Source organism: Peromyscus leucopus, chromosome 1 (assembly GCF_004664715.2).
Source record: "Peromyscus leucopus breed LL Stock chromosome 1, UCI_PerLeu_2.1, whole genome shotgun sequence".
In the NCBI taxonomy this organism is placed as follows: domain Eukaryota; kingdom Metazoa; phylum Chordata; class Mammalia; order Rodentia; family Cricetidae; genus Peromyscus; species Peromyscus leucopus.
Genome location: NC_051063.1, coordinates 133,166,297 through 133,190,215, shown reverse-complemented (window position 1 = coordinate 133,190,215; position 23,919 = coordinate 133,166,297). Strand labels below are relative to the sequence as shown.

The following is a 23,919-nucleotide window of genomic DNA, read 5'->3' as shown; positions in this document are numbered from 1 at the left end:
GTTGGAAATAAATTATTTACTGGTGCAGAGAGGATGGTATTACATATTTACCTTGAAAGTAATTCACATACCAGATTTCCTTGTTCTTGGTTATGCTTTTTTGTTTGTTTCTTTGTGATTGTGCAGATCTTGTGTCTGTAACCTCAGCCTCTGAATTCATATGCCTATTAGTAATTCGAGGCTGAATACCATGTTCCTATGGATTCATCTACCACCTCTGAAACTGTTAGATTTTTTTTCTGTCTTCTTTTAAACATAGATCATTGATTCTTTTGGGGTAGGTGAGATGAAGTCAAGTATTATCACATGTAATACAACTAAGCCTGCCAGACATATAGAAAAACCTCACCTGCACATACTTGCTTTATTTCTTATGTAGTGCATGAAGAAACACCTCTGATTAGACACATTTGATGTCCACATCCAATGGGAGCCTTCAGAATTTATTTTTCTAGTGACATATGAGCTTGTTTTACCAGCAGTGCTTCATAAGAGGTGATTAGAATGTGGGGCTTGTTATTAAGTGTTTTGAAGTATCTATACTTGGTTATATGTAGGAACAAGGAGGTTTTTTGCCTCAGTTCTTGGCATTGTGATAAAAAAAACCCTTTGGAATGAAGTGCTGGGATAGTGCATAAGTGTTTAGACCCTTCTGAGGTTAACCTCTGTTTTTCTCTCTCCCTCTGTTTCTCTCTCTCTTCTCTCTCTCTCTCTCTCTCTCTCTCTCTCTCTCTCTCTCTCTCTCTTCCATATACATTTCTATCTAAATCTCTTAACCCTCACTTTCCATGAGTACCCATGTAAATGTGGGTGCTGGTCCATCCTATACATCAATATGTCATTAGGAATCAGTTTATCTCTATATTCTTCTAGCAGAATACCAGAAATAGTGTATGCATAAGTCTGTGACCATTGTAGTCTCAGGTTCTTGGACAAGTTAACAGTGTTAGATAATTCTTCCATCTCATGGTTCCTAATCCTCAAAAGGAGTTGATTACTCCCACAATATTTAGACAAATGTGCCAAAATGGTATCTGAACTCTGCATATAATTTTATTTTTAGGGCATGTTTCTCTTGAGAGTGAGATGTTTTTTCCACCTCCAGTAACTAGATTAATTTTGTTGCCCCTCATGTGCATCAGGTTTCATAGAAAGTTCTCACTAGGCAACACATGGAATTCAGTTCTTTGTTTACATAAGTAAGAAGGATTTTCAGAAATAGTTTTTTACCAAAATTTTGGGAGGTGTAACCCTAGAATGGAAAGGGTCTCTGAGGCTCCACTGGGTGGCTATAGGAAAGCACTTGGCCAACAACCTAAGCAAAACCAAACCAAACCAAACAAAAATCTAATTATGGTCTGTTCCTTGAGAAGACTCTCAATTCCTTTCATGCTATAAGAAGTGCAGCTTTCACAATATCTTCCAAAATAAATTTCAATTTGTTTTACACGTTTATAAACTAATGAGTATGTGTATATGAATGCTGGCTTGCTTGTTCTCTGTGTGTGTTTGAATATGTATATATTTTGTATATGTATATATACATACACACACATAAAATTCTGCTCATTGGTGCTTGTACACAACATTGTAAGTTCATAATAGTTTGAGCATTTGTAGAATAGTTTAATGATGGTGTAAATGATGGTATTTTTCTGAAAGTTACAGATAAATTCCCATTTGTCATATGGTTAATTATAAGAGTTAGAAATTTTATAGCTTTAGAGAATTGCAGATAAAGTTTCTGCTTCTGGGTCCAAGATCTCCCTAACCATGTGCAGTATCTCAGTGTATTATATTGGCCATGATTTGTCTTCCTTTGAATGATATACATCCTTCTTACTCAAGAAATATAGAAGAAACCTTTAGACATGTTTTTGGTAACCAAGCCACTAATATATTTCAAAGGGATAAGTGTTGGTAAATTTTAACATTTGGAAATGATGGTAAAATTAATAATTTTACCAAGATTTTATAGTGTTGTTACCTGCATTTTTCACATTAACAGAGCCAGGGGGTATGAGTAGAAATAATAGCTATATTAATGGCTAAGTAAGCAGTCAGGAGAAGCTTGATACTGCCAAGAAGTGTTAAAAGGACATTATATTTAAAAAGAAGAAGAGAGAATATAACTGTTCAGTATTCAGATATTTTGAAGTACAGTACAGTACTCAGTGTAGCTTTTGATCCATGTATGAGGGATTACAAAGAAGTGTGGAGATACTGGGTTGATCCTATGTTTTTATGTAGGAGGCAAACAACCAAGTTAAAGTGGTGGGAAAAAAGAATAGCATCAGAGATAGGAAATTTATAGAGTTATGGGTTGCATAATCACAACATGTGTGTGTTCTCTGAGGAATATCCCTTAGGTTACTTTATTTTTTCTGTTTGTAGTCTACACCACAATGTAGATGGAGATATCAGCAAGCTAACTGCTCTGAATTATGAAGAAATTGAAAATATTATTAGAATATACAAGTGAAAATATGACATTTTGCATTACCATCCAATGCTAGGACACAAGGCATAGTGAGTTACAGTAAAATACCTGAGTTTTAATGGACAGTTTGCTTAACATATTCGATGAATTCCAAAACTGTTGTACAAATAGTAGATGGAATTTTTAATTTAAAAAAATGGAAAATTATTCATTTCTTTTAGATTTTCCAGTTTTGTGGAGTAGAGGTTTTTGAAATATGACCTGGTGATTTTCTGGATTTCCTCAGTGTTAGTTGTTATGTCTCCCTTTTCATTTCTGATTTTGTTAATTTGCATGCTCTCTCTGTCTGCCTTTTGGTTAGTCTGGATATGGGCTTGTCTATCTTGTTGATTTTCTCAAAGAACCAACTCTTTGTTTCAATATTTTTTGTATTGTTCTCTTTGTTTCTATTTTATTGACTTCTGCTCTCAATTTGATTATTTCCTGGCATCTATTCTTACTGGGTGACTTTGCTTCTTCTGGTCCTAAAGCTTTCAGGTGTGCTGTTAACTCACTAGTGTGAGATTTCTCCAACTTATTTATGTGGGCGTTTAGTGCTATGTATTTCCCTTTTAGCACTGCTTTTATAGTGTCCCATAAGTTTGTGTATATGGTATATTCATTTTCTTTTTTGGTTTTTCGAGACAGGGTTTCTCTGATTAGCTTTTTGCCTTTCTTTGACCTCACTTGGTAGCCTAGGCTGGCCTCCAACTCACAGAGATCCACCGGGCTCTGCCTCCAGAGTGCTGGTATTAAAGGCATGTGCCACCAATGCCCGGTGATATATTCATTTTCATTGATCTCTAGGAAGTCTTCAATATCTTTCTTTATTTCTTCCTTAACCCATTGGTGATCCAGTTGAGAATTATTCAGTTTCCATGAGATTGTAGGTTTTCTGTAGTTTTTGTTGCTGTTGAAATCTAACTTTAAACCATGGTGGTCTGATAGAACCGAGGAGGTTATTCCAATTGTTTTGTATCTGTTGAGATTTGCTTTGTGGTCAATTTTAGAGAAGGTTCCACGGGGTGCTGAGAAGAAAGAAAAAACAAAAACAAACAAACAAACAAACAAAAAAAAACCCAGAAGCTGATGTTGGGTTAAATTCTGAGAGATGGGAGAAACAAAAAAACAAGCCACTGCCTTGTGTCACTTTTCCAACTCCATGAATCCTCTGAATGAATGTCTCTGAGTCCTTAGCTCAAAACTATCCAGGCAAAAAGCTTCTATTCTTGTCTCCTCAGGCCATATATATCTTTTTCTGCCCAGCCATCACTTATTTCCTACTGCTGGGATTCATGGAATATGTGCTTCCCAAATACTGGGATTAAAGGTGTTAGATCTCAAGTGCAGGTATTAAAGACAAAAGAATCCAAAGTATTAGAATTAAAGGTATCTTCCACCAATGCCAGGCTTTGTTCCTCTCCTAGATTGGGTCAATCACAAGTAGTCCAGGGTGGTTTTGAAGGTACCAAGAAACAAACAGATCTTTGTCTCCCCAGTGATAGGATTACAAGTGTGCCATCTCTTCCTAGCCTCTTGGATTAATCTAGTGACTTGTAAGTCCTCTGATCTTCAGGCACATTATTTAGGGTACAGAATTTACCACCACACATACCTGGGAGAAACACTAAGTCAATCTGACATTGGTATGCACTGCTGCATGCCACTAAAATGTGATGGCTATTTAAGCATACCTCTATACTTGCAATGGCATCAGATGCATGTTGATGCATAATTCTTTCACTATGAAACCCAGGGAACATTCTAATGTATCCTGTAGAAGAATGGTGAAGTGAAAAATGTATGAGTGACTTATATTATTTAATAAGCTGAAAAAAGTAGAAAGATAGATTTTCCCCATGTATTCTAGCCCTGAGATGCTGCCCATGGGCTAGCATTAGGTCTTCTACCCATGCATACTCAGGTGCTTTACATCAACACAGATAACAAAAAATAGAGCAAGTACATGATCAATGAAAGGATTAGTATTTGCAGACTAATTCTAGTGAAGGGAATGTAGTGAATTTGTTCAAAATTTCAATGGTCAAACATTAATCCTGAACAGGAAATTTTATGACTATGAATGGGCACTGGGAAACCAAAATTAATGCCAAATGGATGCAGACATGTGTGGAACTACACAAAACATCAAACAAACAAATGTACAATTACTGAAGGTATATATGTATCCTGAAAATTTCTTTCTAAAAGAATACAGCAGATTATTGCTTAATCAACATGACACTGCAGGATATGGTATGTAAATTAGGGATGTTCCATGCAGGGCTTCAAAGCCACAACTTTATTTACACAACAAGCATGCCATGTCAGGCACTCATGTACACATACACACACACACACTCACACACACACACACATGTATTTTGCTCATTTAAGCACTCAATTTCAAGCATTTAATCATTTCTGTTTTGGAAGTGACATGGCACATAAAAATTGTCAGCAGCAAGCAGCAGCAGGCAGCAGAGAATCATAGTCGTCCATCTCTAGGCAGAAACGGAGGCTTTCGTGTAGATAGGCAGGATGTAGACATAAGCAGAGGGATAAATCATCACCCCTTACTTGCCACAGGTTGTTTTTTCTTTCCTTTTGATAATTGGAGTGAGAACCCAGGATCAATTACATTCTTTCCCCTCTCGTGTACTTTCAGTTTAGCTGCTTCTGCTGCTGCATGTATTCAGAGGGAGACAAGAATGAGTCAGCAGCTCCTGTGTTCATCTCCAAGGTAACCTCAGGATTTGCCTCCATTGCTGGAATTGAGATCACTGTCCTTATTGGTTCTTATTCTACAATGAATTTGAACGCACACTGTCCTTCAATCAGAAGCAAGGAGTGCTTATAAAAGCGACAGCATTGCGAGCTCTTACCAGTCAGGCTCTGGCCATATTCCAGGACACAGTGGGTCCTGGAAATGACTAAAGCCCGACTGTACCTTGGATAGACAAGGCAGACTGCTCCTGACATGTACAGGAGTCAGAGCCTGTGGAAACCAGCAAAGGCAGGAATTGTTTGATTCCTAACCTTGTAATTCCTAGTCACCTGCTCTGTCTCCCGTGCAGGAAATGTTAGCATCAGGATTCTGAAGCAGCTACTTCTCTTTTAAGATTGGATATTGCTGTGACAGATTTGAAATGCTGTATCATCTGTTAGGAAGGTAGTCCATTGCAGACATTAGTATATGACAGATACCAGTGGAGTCAGGCTCCTTTCTTCATCCTGGGAGAATACTGTGGGAACTGAAATGGCATTGCCAGTGTTCACAATCAACCCTTAGATTCTATGAATATATCACATATTATCGTTTGCTGATGAGACCCTGCCTGTCACAAAATGCATATGTTCACAATAAAATGTAGTACAGAAAATTAAGATGTTATCATCCTGTTGCCTTTTATCATCACAGATTCAACTTTCCAAGCTTGGTTTGGATTCCCTTTGCATTTTGGTATATACAAGCTGCAGTTCTTTGTTCTTCTTTCCTAGTCAGCCCATTCCTCTTTATGTTATCAGGCCAGGTCTGAGCTATGTTGGAAATCAGTTATTTCCTGGTGCTGAGAGGATGATATTACATAGTTACCTTCTAAATTATTCATACACCCGATTTCTTTGTTCTTGGTTATGTTTTGTTTGTTTGTTTGTTGTATATTGTGCAGATCTTGTCACTGAAACCTCAGTCTATGAACTCCTATGTCTGATAGTATGTTGGAGAATATGTAACACTGATTCTACAGATTCATCTACCACCTCTGAATCTGTTTGATTTTTTCTGCCTTATTTTCAAAGACTATTGATGCTTAAAGGGTGGGTGAGATGAAGTCAAGTAACATCACACATAGTACACCTAAGCCTGCCAGGCGTATAGAAAGACCAGACCTGCACATCTTTGCTTTATTTTGCAACTAGTACATGATGGAACATCTCTTGTTAGAGACCTTTACTGCCCAGATCCAATGGGTACATATACGAGGTTCCACAGATTTTTGCTAGTGAGATCTGAGCTTGATTTACCAGCAATGTTGCATAAGAGGTGATCAGACCATGTACCTGGTTACTAAGTGTTTTGAAGGGTCTACACTTGTTTTTAACAATTGGAGATGGAGGTAAAATTATCAGTTTTACTGAGAATTTTTTATAGTGCTCTTAGCTGATTTTTGCAAATTAACAGAAGCAAGGGGATATGAGTAGAAATAATAGCCATAACACTGGCTTAATGAAAAAACAAGAGAAGCTTAATAGTGCCAAGAAATGTTAAAAGGACCTGATTTTTAAAAATAAGAATATGGGAGAATATAACTTTTGAGTATTCTGCTATTTTGCAATGTAGGACATTCCTTAGGGTAGCTCTTGTTCAATGCATGAGGGATTACAAAAGAAGTGTGGAGATACTGGGTTGATCCTAAAATTTTTATCCATGAGGCAGAGCACCAAGTTTGAAAGTCCAGGAAGACAAAGGTTAGTTTCGGAGACACAAAATTTATAGTGGTATTGGTTGTATAAACACAACAGGTGTTTGGTCTCTGAGTAACATCCCTCAAGTTACTTTATGTTTATCTGTTTATAGTCTACAACACAATGTAGATGGATATATCAGCAAGCTAACTACTCTGAGTTATGAAGTACCCAGAAATATTATTAAAATATGCAAATGAAAATATGACATTTTGCATTACTCTCCAATTCTAGGACACAAGGCATAGGTACTGGATAGTTGCAGTAAAATACCTGAGCTTTAATGTACTTTTTGCTTAACATATTTGGTGAATTCCGTAACTGTTGTTCAAAGAGTAGATGGACATTTTAATTTAAAAAAAAAAAAAAAGAAACTCATATAGGCATAAATTCTGACAGATGGGAGAAACAAAGGAACAAGACACTGCCATGTCTCACTTTGCCAACTCCATGAATATTCTGAATGAATTTCTCTGCTTCTTAGCCAAAAGCTATCCAGGCTAAAAGCATCTAGTTCCTGTCTCATCACGCCTGATATACCTTTATCTGCCAGGCCATCACTTCTTTCCTAGTGCCTGGATTAATGGCATATGTGCATCCCAAATACTGGAATTAAAGGTGTGAGATCTCAAGTGCAGGTAATAAAGGCAAATGCCTATCAATTATTAGAATTAAAGGTTTATTCCACCAATGCCTGGCTTTGTTTCTCTCCTAGATTTGGACAATCCAGTAGTCCAGGGTAACATTGAGGTGCTGACATACAAACACATCTCTGCTTCACCAGTGATAGGATATCAGGTGATGCCACCACTTCCTGGCATCTATGATTAATCTAGTGGCTTGTCTTGTCTCTGATCTTCAGGCACATTATTTAGGGTACACAATATATCACCACACATACCTGGGAGAAACACTATGTCTGTCTGACATTGGTGTGCACCTCTGCATGCCACTAAAATGTGATGGCTATTTAAGCATACCTCTACTCTTGAAATTGTGTCAGCTGCATATGCATGCATAATTCATTCATTATGAAACCAAGGGAACATTCTAATGTATCCTTGGAAGAATGGTAAGTGAAAAATTTATGAGTGACTTATATTATTTTGTAACCTGGCAAAATTGAAAAGTTTTTTTTTCCTCAAGTATTCTAGCCCTGAGATGCTGCCCATGGGCTAGTAGTTGGTCTGATACCCATGCATACTCAGGTGCTTTACATGAACACAGATAACAAAAAATAGAGCAAGTTCATGATCCATGGATGGAGTAGTGATTGCAAACTAAATCTAGTAAAGTGAATGCAGTGAATTTGTTCAAAATTTCAATAATCTCACATTAATACTGAACAGGAAATTTTATGAGTAGGAATTGGCACTGTGAAAACAAAATTAATGCCAAATGCATGCAGACATGTGTGGAACCACACCAAAAATCAAACAGACAAATATGTTATTGCTGAAAGTATATATGTATCATGAATATATGTTTTTAAAAGGAAGACATAAGACTATTGATTCATCAACATGACACTGTAAGATATGATATGCAAATTAGGGATGTTCAGAACAGGTCTTCAAAGTCACATCTTTATTTATAATACAAGCATCCCAATTCAGGCACTATGTACACACACACACACACACACACACACACACACACACACACACACATATGTGTATATGTATTGCTCAAGTAACAACTGAATGTCAAACATTTATTCATTTCTGATAGGGAAGCTAACATGTCATATCAGAATCTGTCAACAACAAGCAGCAACTGGCATCAGAGAATCACAATCGTCCATCTCTAGGCAGAAAAGGAGGCATTTGTGTAGATAGGCAGGATGTAGATACAAGCAGAGGGATAAATCATCACCTCGTACAAGCCACAGGCTGTTTATTTCCTTTTGATAATTGGAGTGAGAACCCAGGATCAATTACCTTCTTTCCCTCTCATCCACTTTCAGTTTCGCTGTTTCTGCTGCTACCCATATGCAGGTAGGAGACAAGAATGAGGCAGCAGCTCCTGTGTTCATCTCCAAGGTAAGCTCAGGATTTGCCTCCATTGCTGGAATTGAGATCACTGTCCTTATTGGTTCTTATTCTACAATGATTTTGAATGCACACCATCCTTCAATCAGAAGCAAGGAGTGCTTATAAAAGAGACAGCATTGCAAGCTCTTACCAGTCAGGCTCTGGCCAGATTCCAGGACACAGTGGGTCCTGGGTGTGGCTAAAGCCTGACTATACATTGGATAGGCAAGGCAGACTGCTCCTGACATGTACAGGAGTCAGAGCCTGTGGGAATCAGCAAGGGCAGGAACTGTTTGATTCCCAGCAGTATAAGTCCTATTCACCTTTTCTGTCTCCTGTGCAGGAGGTAGCATCCTGCTTCTGAATCAACTCCTTCTCTTCTAAGATAGATATTACTTTGTCAGACTTAAAATGCTGTATCATATGTTAGGAATGTAATCTACTTCAGACCTTAGTATATGACAGATTCTGTTGGAGGATACTGTGGGAACTGATATGGCATTGTCAGTGTTTACAAGCAAACCTTAGTGTCTATGAATATATCAGGCAGTGACATTTGCTGTTGAGACCCTACCTGTCACACAAGGCATGCATTCACAATAAAATGTAGTGCAGTAAATTAAGATGTTATCATCCTGTTGTCATTTATACTCACAGAATCAACTTTCCAAGCTTGATTTCCTTTCCCCTTGTATTTTTGTCTTTATAACCTGTAGGTCTTCTGTTCTTCTTTCCTAGTCAGTCCATTCCTCTTTATGTCATCAGGCCAGGCCTGTGCTTTGCTGGAATTAGATTATTTACTGGTGTAGAGAGGATGGTATTACATATTTACCTTGAAAGCAATTCACACACCAGGTTTCCTTGTTCTTGGTTATGGTTTTTTGATTTTTTTTTTAACTGTGCAAATCTTGTCTCTGTAACCTCAGTCTCTGATTTCCTATTCCTGATAGTATGTTGGAGGCTAGGTAACACCATTCTTATGGATTAATCTACCACCACTGAATCTGTTAGCTTTTTTCTGCCTTCTTTTTACATAGACTTTTAATGCTTTGTGTGTTGGAGAGATGAAGTCACGTAGTATCACAAATAGTACACCCAAGACTGCCAAGCATTCAGAAAGACCCTACATGTACTTTCTTGCATTATTTCCCAAATAGTGCATGATGGAACACCTCTGATTAGTGACATTTGATGCCCAGTTCCAATAGGTACATATATGGGATCCCACAGAGTTTTGCTAGGGAGATCTTAGCTTGTTTTACCAGCAAGGCCACAGAAGACATGATTAGACCATGGGCCAGGTTACTAGGTGTTTTGTAGTGTCTACACTTGTTTTTATCAATTGGAGATGGTGGTAGAATTATCCATTTGACCGAAATTTTTTATAGTGCTGTTATTTGCAGTTTGCAAATTAACAGAGCCGTGGGGGGGGGTGAGTAAAAATAATAGGTATATTAATGCATAGTAAGCAGTCAATAAAAGTATAATAGTTATGAGAATTATGAATAGACTTTATTTTGAAGAGAACAGAGAAAGAGAAGAAGAAGAAGAAGAAGAAGAAGAAGAAGAAGAAGAAGAAGAAGAAGAAGAAGAAGAAGAAGAAGAAGAAGAAGGAGAGAATATAACTTTTCAATATTACCATGTTTTGAATTGCAGGACATTCCTCAGTGTAGCTCTTGTTTCATGCATGGGGGATTACAAAAAAAAAAAAAAAAAAAAAAAAAAAAAAAAAAAAAAAAAAAACTGTGGAGATACTGGGTTGATTCTAATGTTTTCATCCAGGAGTCAAACAACCAAGTTTGCAAGTTTTGGGAGACAAGGGATATCATCGTGGATAGGAAATTTATAGAGTTATGGGTTGTATAGTCACATCATCTGTGTGTTCGCAGAGGACTATCCCTCAAGTTACTTTATTTTTTCTGTTTATACTCTATATCACTATGTAGATGGATATATTAGCAAGCTAACTGCTCTGACTTATGAAGACCTTGGAAATATTATTAGAATATACTAGAATATACAAATGAATATATGACATTTTGCATTACCATCCAATTCTAGGACACAAGCCATAGTGAGTGGATAGTTACAGTAAAATACCTGAATTTTAATGGACAGGCTGCTTAACATATTCGGCACATTCCATCACTGTTGTATAAATAGTAGATGGTCTTTTTAATTAAAAAATGGAAGCTGATATTGGGGTAAATTCTGATATAAAGGAGAAACAAAGGAATAAGCCACTTCCATATCTATCTTTGCCATCTCCATGGATCTTCTGAAGGAATGTTTCTGATTCCCTAGGCAAAAGCTATCCAAGCAAATAGCCTCTAGTTCCTGTCTCTTCAGGTCTTATACACCTTTGTCTGCCCAGACATCACTTCTTTCCTAGTGCTTCAGTTAATGGCATAAATGCTTCACAAATACTGGGATTAAAGGTGTGAGATCTCAAGTACAAGAGTTAAAGGCAAATGACTACGGAGTATAAGAATTAAAGGTGTATTCCAACAATGCCTGTCTTTGTTTCTCTCCTAGACTGAGTCAATCCTATGTAGTTCAGGGTAGCTTTGAAGGCTGTGGGATACCAAGAGATCTCTGATTCCCCAGTAAAAGGTTTACAGGTGTGTCCTACCACTTCCTGTCCTCTATGTTTAATCTAGAGGCTTGATCTCTGCTCTGTTCTTCAGGCACATTATCTATGGTACACACTATATCACCATACAAACCTGGGATTCACATTATGTTCATCTCACATTGATGTGCACCTCACCATGCCACTAAAATATGATGGCTATTTAAGCATATCTCTACTCTTGAAATTGTATCAGCTGCATGTGCATACATAATTCTTTCACTATGAAAACCAAGGAATATTCTAATATATCCCATGGAAGAATGGTGGAGTGATAGATGTATGAGTGGCTTATAATATTTAGTAAGCTGACAAAAGTGGAAAAAATTTTTCTCAAGTATTCTAGCCCTAAGATACTGCCCATGGGCTAGAGTTGGTCTCATACCCATTCATACTCATGTGATTTACATGAAAAGATAACAAAAGTAGAGCAAGTACATTATCAAAAGATGGAGTAGTCTTTGCGGACTAATTATAATGATGGGAATGTAGTGAATTTGTTCAAAAATTTCAATAATCACACATTAATACTGAACAGGAAATTGTATGAGTATGAATTGCAACTGTGAAAACAAAATTAATGCAGAATGCATGAAGACATGTGTGGATCCACACCAAAAATCAAACAGAGAAATGTGGAATTGCTGAAGGTATATATGCATCCTGAGTATTTCTTTCTGAAAGGAATATATCAGATTATGGCTTAATCAACATGACACTTTAAACTATGATATGCAAATTGGGGTTTTCAGGGCAGTGCTTCATGGACACCTTTCTAATTTCAATACAAGCATTCCAATTCAGGCATTCATGTAAAACCACACACACACACACACACACACACACACACACACACACACACACATATATATATATATATATATATATATATATATATACACTGTTCTTGTAACAACTGAATTTCAAGCATTTAATCATTTCTCTTGGGGAAGCTAATATTTCATGTCAGAAACTGGCAGCAGCAAGCAGCAACTGGCAGCAGGTAATCAAAATCATCCATCTCTAGGCAGAAACGGAGGCTTTCATGTAGATTGGCAGGATGTACACATAAGCAGAGGGATAAATCATCATCCACTATTTGCCTCAGGTTTTTTTTAACTATTGATAATTGGAGTGAGGAATCAGGATTAATTACGTTCTTTCCCTCTCATCCACTTTCAGTTTCGCTGCTTCTGCTGTTACATGTATTCAGAGTGAGACAAGAATGAGTCAGCAGCTCCTGTGTTCATCTCCAAGGTAACCTCAGGATTTGCCTCCATTGCTGAAATTGAGATCACTCTCCTTATTGGTTCTTTTTCTCCGATGAATTTGAATGCACACTGTCCTTCAATCAGAAGCAAGGAGTGCTTATAAAAGCGACAGCATTGCAAGCTCTTACCAGTCAGGCTTTAGCCATATTCCAGGACACAGTGGATCCTGGGTATGACTAAAGCCCGACTATACATTGGACAGGCAAGGCAGACTGCTCCTGACATGTACAGGAGTCAGAGCCTGTAGAAATCAGAAACGACAGGGACTTTTTGATTCTCTGCATTATAACTCCTAATTACCTGCTCTGTCTCCTGTGCAAGAAGTAGTATCATGCTTCTGATGCAACTGCTTCTCTGTTAAGATTTGATATTGCTGTGTAGACTTGAAATGCTGTATCATCTGTTAGGAAGGTAGTCCATTGCAGTCATTAGTATATGAGAGATACTGGCAGGGTCAGGTTCCTTTCTTCTACCTGGGAAGGTACTGTGGGAATTATTAGAGCATAGTGAGTGTTCACTACGAACCCCTAGAGTTTAGGTATATAATACTCAGTGATATTTGTTAGAGAAATCCTATCATACAAGGCATGCTTTCACAATTAAATGTAATACAAGAAAATAAGTTTTGATCACCCTATTTCAATTTATCATAACAGATTAAACTCTCCAAGCTTGTATCATTTTCCCCTTGTATTTTGGTGTATAGAAGCCCTAGCTCTTTTGTACTTTTTCCTACTCAGCCCATTCCTCCTTATGTCATCAGGCCAGACCTGAGATTTGTTACAAATCAATTATTTACTGGTGCTGAGTGGGTGGTATTATATATTTACCTTTTAAATAATTCATACTCCCGATTTCTTGTTTCTTGGTTATAATTTGTTTGTTTGTTTACTTTTCTTTGTTTGTTGTGTTAAGTGTGCAGATCTTGTCTCTGTAACCCCAGCCCATGAACTCCTCTGTCTGATATTACATTGGAGGCTAGATAACACTGTTCCTAAGGATTCATCTACCACCTCAGAATCTGTTAGATTTTTTCTGCCTTCTTTTCAACATAGAATATTGATGCTTTCTGGGTGTGAGAGATGAAGTCAAGTAACATCACTAATAGTACACCAAAGCTGCCAGGCATATAGAGAGAACCCAACTGCATATCCTTGCTTTATATCCCAACCAGTCCCTGATGGAAAATCTCTGGTTAGAGACATTTGATGCCAGATCCAACAGGTACATACATGGGAGCCCACAGAGTTTTGCTAGTGTTATCTGAGCTTGCTTTACCTGGAAGGCTGCATAAGAAGTGTTAAACCATGGGCCTGATTACTAAGTGTATTTAGGCATCAACACTTGTTTTTGACAATTGGAGATGGTGGTAAATTTATCAATTTTACTGACATTTTTTATAGTGCTGTTAGCTGCAGTTTGAAATTAACAGAGCTAGGGGGGTATGAGTAGAAATAATAGCTGTATTAATGGCTTAGTAAGCAGTCCATAGAAGCCTCATTGTGCCAAGAATTGTTATAATGATGTCAGTTTTAAAAAGAAGAAGGGAGAACATAACTTTTCAGTATTCTGATATTTTTAAGCGCAGGACATTCCTCAGTGTAGCTCTTGATCCATGTATGAGGGATTGCAAAAGAGGTGTGGAGATACTGAGATATCTAGGAAGCAGACAACCAAGTTTTATAGTGGTGGAAAAAAAGGATAGCGTCAGAGATAGGAAATTCATGGAGTTAATGGTTGCATAATCACAACATGTGTGTGTTTTCTGAGTAATATTCCTCAAGTTATTTATGTTTTCCTGAGTATAGTCTACCCCAGAATGTAGATGGTTATAGCAGCAAGCTAACTGTTTAGAATTATGAAGAACTTGGAAATATTATTACAATATACAAATGAAAATATGGCATTTTGTATTAGTATCCAATTCTAGGACAAAGGCATAGTGAGTGGATAGTGAGAGTAAAATACCTGAGTTTTACTGGAGAGTTTGCTTAACATATTCTGGGAATTTCATAACTGTGTACAAATAGTAGATGGACTTTTTAATTAAAAATAAAAAACTCGGAAGCTGATATTGAGGGTAAATTCTGATATATGGGAGAATCAAAAGAACAAGACACTGGCATGTCTCACTCTGCCAACTCCATGAATCCTCTGAATGAATGTCTCTGAGTCCTTAGCCCAAAGATATCCAGGTGAAAAGCCTCTAGTTCCTGTCTCCTCAGGCCTTATATACCTAGGTCTGCCCAGCCATCACTTCATTCCCAGTGCCTGGTTTAATGGCATATGTGCTTTCCAAATACAGGGATTAAAGGTGTTAGATCTCAAGTGCAGGTATTAAAGGCAAATTCCAGTAATGGCTGGCTTTGTATCTCTATTAGACTGAGTCAATCCCATATAGTCCATGTTAGCTTTGAAGGCGTTGAGATACAAACAAATCTCTGCATCCTGAGTGAAAGGATTTTAGGTGTCTGCCACAACTTCTTGGCCTCTGTGTTTAATCTACTGGCTTTTTCTGTGCTCTGATCTTCAGGCACATTACTTATGGTACACAATATATTACGATACATACCAGAGAGAAACACTATATCTTTCTGACATTGGTGTGCACCTCTGTGTGCCACTAAAATGTGATGGCTATTTAGGCATTCCTGTACTCTTGAAACTGTATCAGCTGCATATGCATGCATAATACTTTCACTCTAAAACTCAAGGAACATTATAATGTATCCTGTGGAAGAATGGTGAATTGAAAAATGTATGAGTGGCTTATATTTTTTAGTAAGCTGACAAAAGTGGAAAGATAGATTTTCTCATGTATTCTAGCCCTGGTATTCTGCCCATGGGCTAGTATTAGGTCTCACACCCATGCATACTCAGGTGCTTTACATGAACACGGATAACCAAAAATAGAGCAAGTACATGATCAAAGTAGGGAGTAGTGATTGCAGACTAGAGGGAATCTAGTAAAGGGAATGCAGTGAATTTGTTCAAAATTTTAATAGTTACACGTTAATTCTGAAAAGGAATTGCATGAATATGAACTGGCATTGTGAAATCAAATTAATGCCAAATGCATGCAGACATGTGTGGATCCACACCAAAAATGAAACAGACAAAATTGCAATTGCTGAAGGTATATATGTATCATGAATATGTCTTTCTAATAGGAATATATTAGATTATTGCATAATCAACATGACAGTGTAAGATACGATATGCAATTTAGGTATGTTCAGAGCAGGTCTTCCAGGTCAATTCCCTATTTACAATACAAGCATCCCTTTCACGCACCACACACACACACACACACACACACACACACACACACACACACACGTTGCTCATGTCACAACTGAACTTCAAACATTTAATCATTTCTGTTGGGGAAGCTGACATGTGATATCTGAAACTGTCAGCAGCAAGCAGCAACTGGCAGCAGAGAATCACAATCATCTATCTCAAAACTGAAAAGGAGGCTTTCATGTAGATAGGCAGGATGTAGACACCAGCAGAGGGAAAATTGATCACCCCTGACATGCCAGAGGTTGTTTTTTTCCTTTGGATAATTGGAGTGAGAACCCAGGATCAATTACCTTCGTTTCCTCTCATCCAATTTCAGTTTCTCTTTTTCTGCTGCTACCCATATGCAGGTGGGAGACAAGAATGAGTCAGCAGTTCCTGTGTTCATCTCCAAGGTAACTTCAGGATTTGCCTCCATTGCTGAAATTGAGATCACTCTCCTTATTGGTTCTTATTCTATGATGAATTTGAATGCACACTGTCCTTCAATCAGAAGCAAGGAGTGCTTATAAAAGCGACAGCATTGCGAGCTCTTACCAGTCAGGCTCTGGCCATATTCCAGGACACAGTGGGTCCTGGGTATGACTAAAGCCCGACTATACATTGGATAGGCAAGGCAGACTGCTCCTGACATGTACAGGAGTCAGAGCCTGTGGGAATCCCAGCAAAGGCAGGGATTGTTTGATTCCCAGGATTATAACTCCTAGTCACCTGCTCTGTCTCCTGTGCAGGAGGTAGCATCCTGCTTCTGAAGCAACTGCTTCTCTGTTAAGATTTGATATTGCTGTGTCAGATTTGAAATGCTGTATCATCTGTTAACTCGGTAGTCAATTGCAGACCTTAGTATATTACAGATGCTAGTGGAGTCAGGCTCCTTCACCCTGGGAGGATACATTGGGAACTACTCTGGCATTGTCAGTGTTCATAAGAAACCTTAGAGTCTATGAATATATCATGCATTGAAATTTGCTGCTGAGTCCCTACCTGTCACAAAGTGCAGACGTTCACAATATAATGTATTGCAGAATATTAAACTGTTATCATTCTGTTGTCATTTATACTCACAGATTCAATGTTGCAAGCTTGATTTGCATTCTCCTTGTATTTTGGCATATACAAGCTGTAGTTCCTTTGTTCTTCTGTCTTAGAAATCCTGTTCCTCTTTATGTCATCAACCAGGCCTGAATTTTGTTGTAAATCAATTATTTACTGGTGCCGAGAGAATGGTATTACATATTTCCCTTTTAAGTTATTCACACACCAGATGACTTTGTTCTTGATTATGATTTTTTTTTTTTGTGTGTGTGTGTGTGTGTGTGTGTAACTGTGCAGATCTTGTCCCTGTAACCTCAGCCTTTGAATTCCTATGTCTTATCATACATTGGACACTAGATAGCACTATTCCCACAGATTCATTCACTGTTTCCACCTCAAAATCTGTTAGATTTTTTTCTATCTTCTCTTTGATATAGACTATTGATGCTTTCTGGGTGAGAGAGATGAAGTCAAGTAACATCACACACAGTACAGCCAAGCCTGACAGGCATATAGAATGAACCCTCCTGCACATTCTTGTGCATGATGGAACATCTATGATTAGAGACATTTGATGCCAACTTCAAAAGGTTACATACATGGGAGTCCACAGGGTTTTGCTAGTGAGATCTGAGCTTGCTTACCAGCAAGGCTGCATAAGAGTTGATTAGACCATGTGGTGATTACTAAGTGTTTTGTAGCATTTACACTTGTTTCTAACAATTGGAGATGGTGGTAAATTTATCAATTTTACTGACATTTTTATAGTTCTGTAAGCTGCAGCTTTAATTAATGGTGCCTAGGGATTTGAGAAGAAATTATAGCTGTATTAATGGCTTAGTAATCAGTCAATAGAAGCTTCATCATGCAAAGAAGTGTTATAATGACATGATTTTCAAAAGAAGCAGAGAGAACATACCATGTCAGTATTCTTATATTTTGAAATGCAGGACATTCCTCAGTGTAGCTCAGTCCATGTGTGAGGGATTACAAAAGAAGTGTGGAGATACTATGTTTTTATCTAGGAAGCAGACAACCACGTTTGAAAGTGGTGGAAAATAGGTTAGCATCAGAGATAGGAAATTTATGAAGTTATTACTTGCATAATCACAACATGTGTGTATTTTCTGAGGAATATCCATCAAAGTATTCTATATTTTCCTCAATATAGTCTACACCCCAATGTAGATGGATATATCATCAAGCTAACTGTTCAGAATTATGAAGAGCTTAGAAATATTATTACAATATACAAATTAAAATATGGCATTTTGTATTACCATCGAATTCTAGTACAAAGGCATAGTGAGTGGATAGTGAGAGTAAAATACCTGAGTTTTACTGGACAGTTTGCTTAACATATACTAAGAATTTCATAACTGTGTACAAATAATAGATGGGGTTTTAATTAAAAATGAAAAATTGGAAGCTGATATTGGAGTAAATCAAAAGAACAAGACACTGCCAAGTCTCACTTTGCCAAATCCATGAATCCTCTGAACGAATGTCTCTGAGTCCTTAGCCAAAAGCTATCCAGGTGAAAAGCCTCTAGTTCCCCTGTCCTCGGGTCTTATATACCTATGTGTGCCCAGCCATCACTTCTTTCCTAGTGCTGGTATTAATGGCATATGTGCTTCAAAATCCTGGGATTAAAGTTGTGAGATCTCAAGTGCAGGTGTTAAAGGAAAATGACCACCAAGCACTAGAATTAAAGGTGTATTCCAATAATGCCTGGCTTCGCTTCTCCCTTAGACCGAATCAGTTCCATGTAGTTCAGGGTAAATTTGGAGGCTCTGAGATACACACAGATCTCTGCTTCTCAAGTGATAGGATTTACGGTGTGTGCCACTACTTCCTGACATCTACCTTGAATCTAGTGGCTTGTTCTGTGTTCTGATCTTCAAGCACATTCTTTAGGGTACACAATATATCACCACATATACCTGGGAGAAATTCTATGTCAATCTGACTTTGGTGTGCACCTCTGCATGCCACTAAAATGTGATGGCTTAATTCCTGTACTCTTGAAATTGTATCAGCTGCATATGCATGCATAATTATTTCACTCTAAAACCCAGGGGATATCTAGTGTATCCCGTGGAAAAATGGTGAAGTGAAAAATGTATGAGTGGCTTAAATTTTTTAGTAAGCTGACAAGTTTGAATGATAGATTTTCTCATGTATTCTAGTCCTGGTATTCTGCCCATGGGCTAGTTGTTCTCATACCCATGCATACTCAGGTGCTTTGCATGAACACAGATAACCGAAAATAGTGCAAGTGCATGATCAAAGGATGGAGTAGTGATTGCACACTAGAGGGAATCTAGTGAAGGGAATGCAGTGAATTTGATCAAAATTTCAATAGTTACACGTTAAATCTGAAAAGGAATTGCATGAATGTGAACTCACACTGTGAAACCAAATTAATGCCAAATGTATGCAGACATGTGGAACCACAGCAAAAATCAAAAAGACAAATATACAATTGCTGTAGGCATATATGTATAATGAATATGTCTTTCTAAAAGGAATACATCAGATTATTGCTTAATCAACATGACATTATAAGATGCAATATGCAATTTAGGACTGTTCAGAGCAGGTCTTCAAAGTCACGTCTCTATTTCCAATACAAACATCTAATTTCAGGCACTATGCACACACACCCACACCTGCACGCCCCCACAAATGTGTGTGTGTGTGTGTGTATGTGTATATATATATATATATAATTTCAAGCATTTAATCATTTCTGTTGGGGAAGCTAACATGTCATATCGGAAACTGTCAGCAGCAAGAAGCAACTGGCAGCAGAAAATCACAATCGTCCATATCTAGGCATAAACGGAGGCTTTCATGTAGATAGGCAGGATGTGGACACCAGCAGAGGGATAAATAATCATACCCTACATGACACTGGTTGTATTTTTCTTTTTGATAATTAGAGTGAGGAATCAGGATCAATTACATTCTTTCCTGCTCATCCTCTTTCAGTTTCGCTGCTTCTGCTGCTACATGTATTTAGGGAGACAAAAATGAGTCAGCAGCTCCTGTGTTCATCTCCAAGGTAACCTCAGAATTTGCCTCCATTGCTACAACTGAGATCACTGTCCTTATTGGTTCTTATTCTCTGATGAATTTGAATGCACCCTGTCCTTCAATCAGAAGCAAGGAGTGCTTATAAAAGAGACAGCATTGCGAGCTCTTACCAGTCAGGCTCTGGCCATATTCCAGGACACAGTGGGTCCTGGGTGTGGCTAAAGCCCGACTATACATTGGATGGATAAGGCAGACTGCTCCTGACATGTAGAGGAGTCAGAGCCTGTGGAAATCTCAGCAGAGGCAGGGATTGTTTCATTCCCAGCCTTATAAGTCCTAGTCACCTGCTCTGTCTCCTCTGCAGGAAGTAGCATCCTGCTTTTGAAGCAACTTCTTCTCTGTTAAAATTTGATATTGCTGTGTCAGATTTGAAATGCTGTATCATCAGTTAGCTCGGTAGTCCATTGCAGACATTAGTATATGACAGATGCTAGTGGAGTCAGGCTCCTTTCTTCACCCTGGGAGGAGACAGTGGGAACTACTCTGGCATTGTCATTGTTCACAGGAAACCTTAGAGTCTATGAATATATCATGCAGTGAAATTTGCTGCTGAGACCCTACCTGTCACAAAATGCAGACGTTCACAATGTAATGTATTGCAGGATATTAAACTGTTATCATTCTGTTGTCATTTATACTCACAGATTCAATGTTGCAAGCTTGATTTGCATTCTCCTTGTATTTTGGCAATGTCAGTGTTCACAAGAAACCTTAGAGTCTATGAATATATCACACAGTGACATTTGCTGTGGAGACCCTACCTTTGATCACAAGAAATTATAGTGCAGGATATTAAGATGTTATCATCCTTTTGTCATTTATATTCACAGATTCATCTTTCCAAGCTTTATTTTCATTCTCCTTGTATTTTGGCAAATACAAGCTGTAGTTCTTTTGTTCTTCTTTCCTAGTCATCCTATTCCTCTTTTTGTCATGAAGCCAGGCTTGATCTTTCTTTGGAAATCAATTATTTACTGGTGCCGAGAGGATGGTATTATATATTTCCCTTCTAAGTTATTCACACACCAGTTTCTTTGTTCTTTGTTATGATTTTTTTTTTAGTAACTGTGCAGATCTTGACTCTGTAACCTCAGTTTCTGAATTCCTATGTCTTATAATACATTGGACACTAGATAGCACTGTTCCCACAGATTCATCTACCACATCTGAATCTGTTAGATTTTTTCTGCCTTCTCATTGACATAGACTATTGATGCTTTCTGGGTGGGAGAGATGAAGTCAAGTAACATTACACACAGTACAGCCAAGCCTGACAGGCATATAGAAAGAACCCTCCTGCACATTCTTGCATTATTTCACAAATAGTGGATGATTGAACATCTATGATTAGAGACATTTGATGGCAACATTGAAAGGGTACATACATTGGAGCCCACAGGGTTTTGCTCATGAGACCTGACCTTACTTTTCCAGCAAGGTTGAATAAGAGGTGATTAGACCATGGGCTTCATTACTAAGTGTTTTGAGGCATCTATACTTGTTCCTAACAAGTGGAGATGGTGGTAAATTTATCAATTTTACTGACATTTTTATAGTTCTTTTCGATACAATATTCTAATCACAGAACCAGTAGGATATGAGTGGAAATAATTGCTGTATTAATGGCTTAGTAATCAGTAAATAGAAGCTTCATCATGCCAAGAAGTGTTATAATGACGTTAGTTTTAAAAAGAAGAAGAGAGACATAACTTTTCAGTATTCCGATATTTTGAAGTGCAGGAAATTCCTCAGTGTAGCTCTTGATGCATGTATGAGGGATTACAAAAGAAGTGTGGAGATACTATGTTTTTATCTAGGAAGCAGGCAACCGAGTTTGGAAGTGATGGAAAAAAGGATAGAGTCATAGAAAGAAAATTCATGGAGTATTGGTTGCATAATCACAATATGTGTGTGTTTTCTGAGGAATATCCATCAAGGTACTTTATGTTTTCCTGAATATAGTCTACTCAACAATGTAGATGGGTATATCAGCAAGCGAACTGTTCAAAATTATCGAGATCTTGGAAGAATTATTAGAATATACAAATCAAAATATGACATTTTGCATCACTTTCCAATTCTTGGAGACAAGACTTAGGTAGTGGATAGTTAAAGTAAAATCCCTCAGTTTTAATGGACGGTTTCTTAAAATATTTGGCAAATGCCATAACTGTTGTACAAATAGTAGATGGATTTTAAATAAAAACAAACAAACAAAAAAAAACCAGAAGCTAATATTGGGGTAAATTATGACAGATGGGAGAAACAAAGGAACAATCCATTGCCATGTCTCATTTTTCCAACTCCATTAATCCTCTGAATGAATGTCTCTGAGTCCTTAGATTAAAGCTATCCAGGTAAAAAGCCTCTAGTTCCTCTATCTTAAGGCCTTATACACCTTTGTCTGCCCAGCCATCACTTCTTTTCTAGTGCTGGGATTAATGGCATATGCACCTTTCAATTACTGTGATTAAATGTGTGAGATCTCAACTGTAGGTGTTAAGGCAAATGACTACCAAGCATTTGAATTAAAGGTATATTCCAACAATGCCTGTCTTGTTTCTCTCCCAGACTGAGTCTCTCCCATGTAGTCCGTTGTAGCTTTGAAGGCTGTCAGATACAAACAGATCACGGCTTCCCCACTGATACGATTTCAGGTGTATGGCACCACTATGTTTAATCTATTGGTGTGTTCTCTGCTGTGATATTCACACACATTATTTAGGGTACACAATATATCACCATTCATACCTGGAGGAAACTCTATATCTGTCTGACATTGGTGTGCACCTCTGCATGCCACTAAAATGTGCTGGCTATTTAAGCATAACTCTATTCTTGCTATTGCATCAACTGCATGTTGATGCATAATTCTTTCACTATGAAAACCAGGGAACATTCTAATGTATCCTGTGGAAGAATGGTGAAGTGAAAAATGTATGATTGTCTTATATTATTTAATAAGCTGACAAAAGTGGAAAGATAGATTTTCTCAACTATTCTGGCTCTGAGATGCTGCCAATGGGCTAATATTTGTGCTCATATTCATGTGTACTCAGGTACTTTACATGAACACAGATAAGAAAAAATAGAGTAAGTACATGTTCAAATGATGGAGGAGCATTTGCAGACTATATCTGTGATGATAATGTTGTGAATTTGTTCAAAATATGAATAATCACACATTAATCCTGAACAGGAAATTTTATGAGTATGGATTGGCACTGTGGAACCAAAATTAATGCCAAATGCATGCAGACATGTGTGGAACCACACAACAAATGAAGCAGAAAAATGTGCATTTGCTGAAGGTATATATGTATCATGAATATATCTTTCTAAAAGGAATACATCAGATTATGGCTTAATCAATATGACACTGCAAGCTATGATATGGAAATTAGGAATATTCTGAGCAGGTCTTCAAAGTCACATCTCTATTAACAATGCAAACATCCCATTTCAGGCACTATTTACATACACACACATACACAAACAATGTGTGTGTATATATATATATATATATATATATATATATATTTGTGTGTGTGGATATATATTATATATATATATATATATATATATATATATATATATATA

The 23,919-nt window shown here is 37.5% G+C and overlaps 1 protein-coding gene across 26 annotated transcripts in view; it reads left to right on the top strand.

The window, feature by feature from the left end:
- Positions 1–23,919, top strand: part of LOC114684184 — a 344,217-nt gene that overhangs the window by 178,927 nt on the left and 141,371 nt on the right. For 19 of the 26 annotated variants that reach the window (XR_005089835.1, XR_005089837.1, XR_005089824.1 and 16 more), the window contains 3 exons: positions 5,148–5,222; positions 12,794–12,868; positions 16,536–16,580. Coding sequence is in view for 22 of the 26 variants with exons in the window: in XM_037198375.1 (XP_037054270.1) it covers positions 5,148–5,222; positions 12,794–12,868; positions 16,536–16,580 (195 nt within the window). In the remaining 4 variants the exon portion in view is untranslated. Of the gene's footprint in view, positions 1–5,147; positions 5,223–8,912; positions 8,989–12,793; positions 12,869–16,504; positions 16,581–20,214; positions 20,236–23,919 lie in introns of those variants that run through there. The other 7 variants (XM_037198397.1, XM_037198362.1, XM_037198360.1 and 4 more) reach the window with 7 other exon arrangements.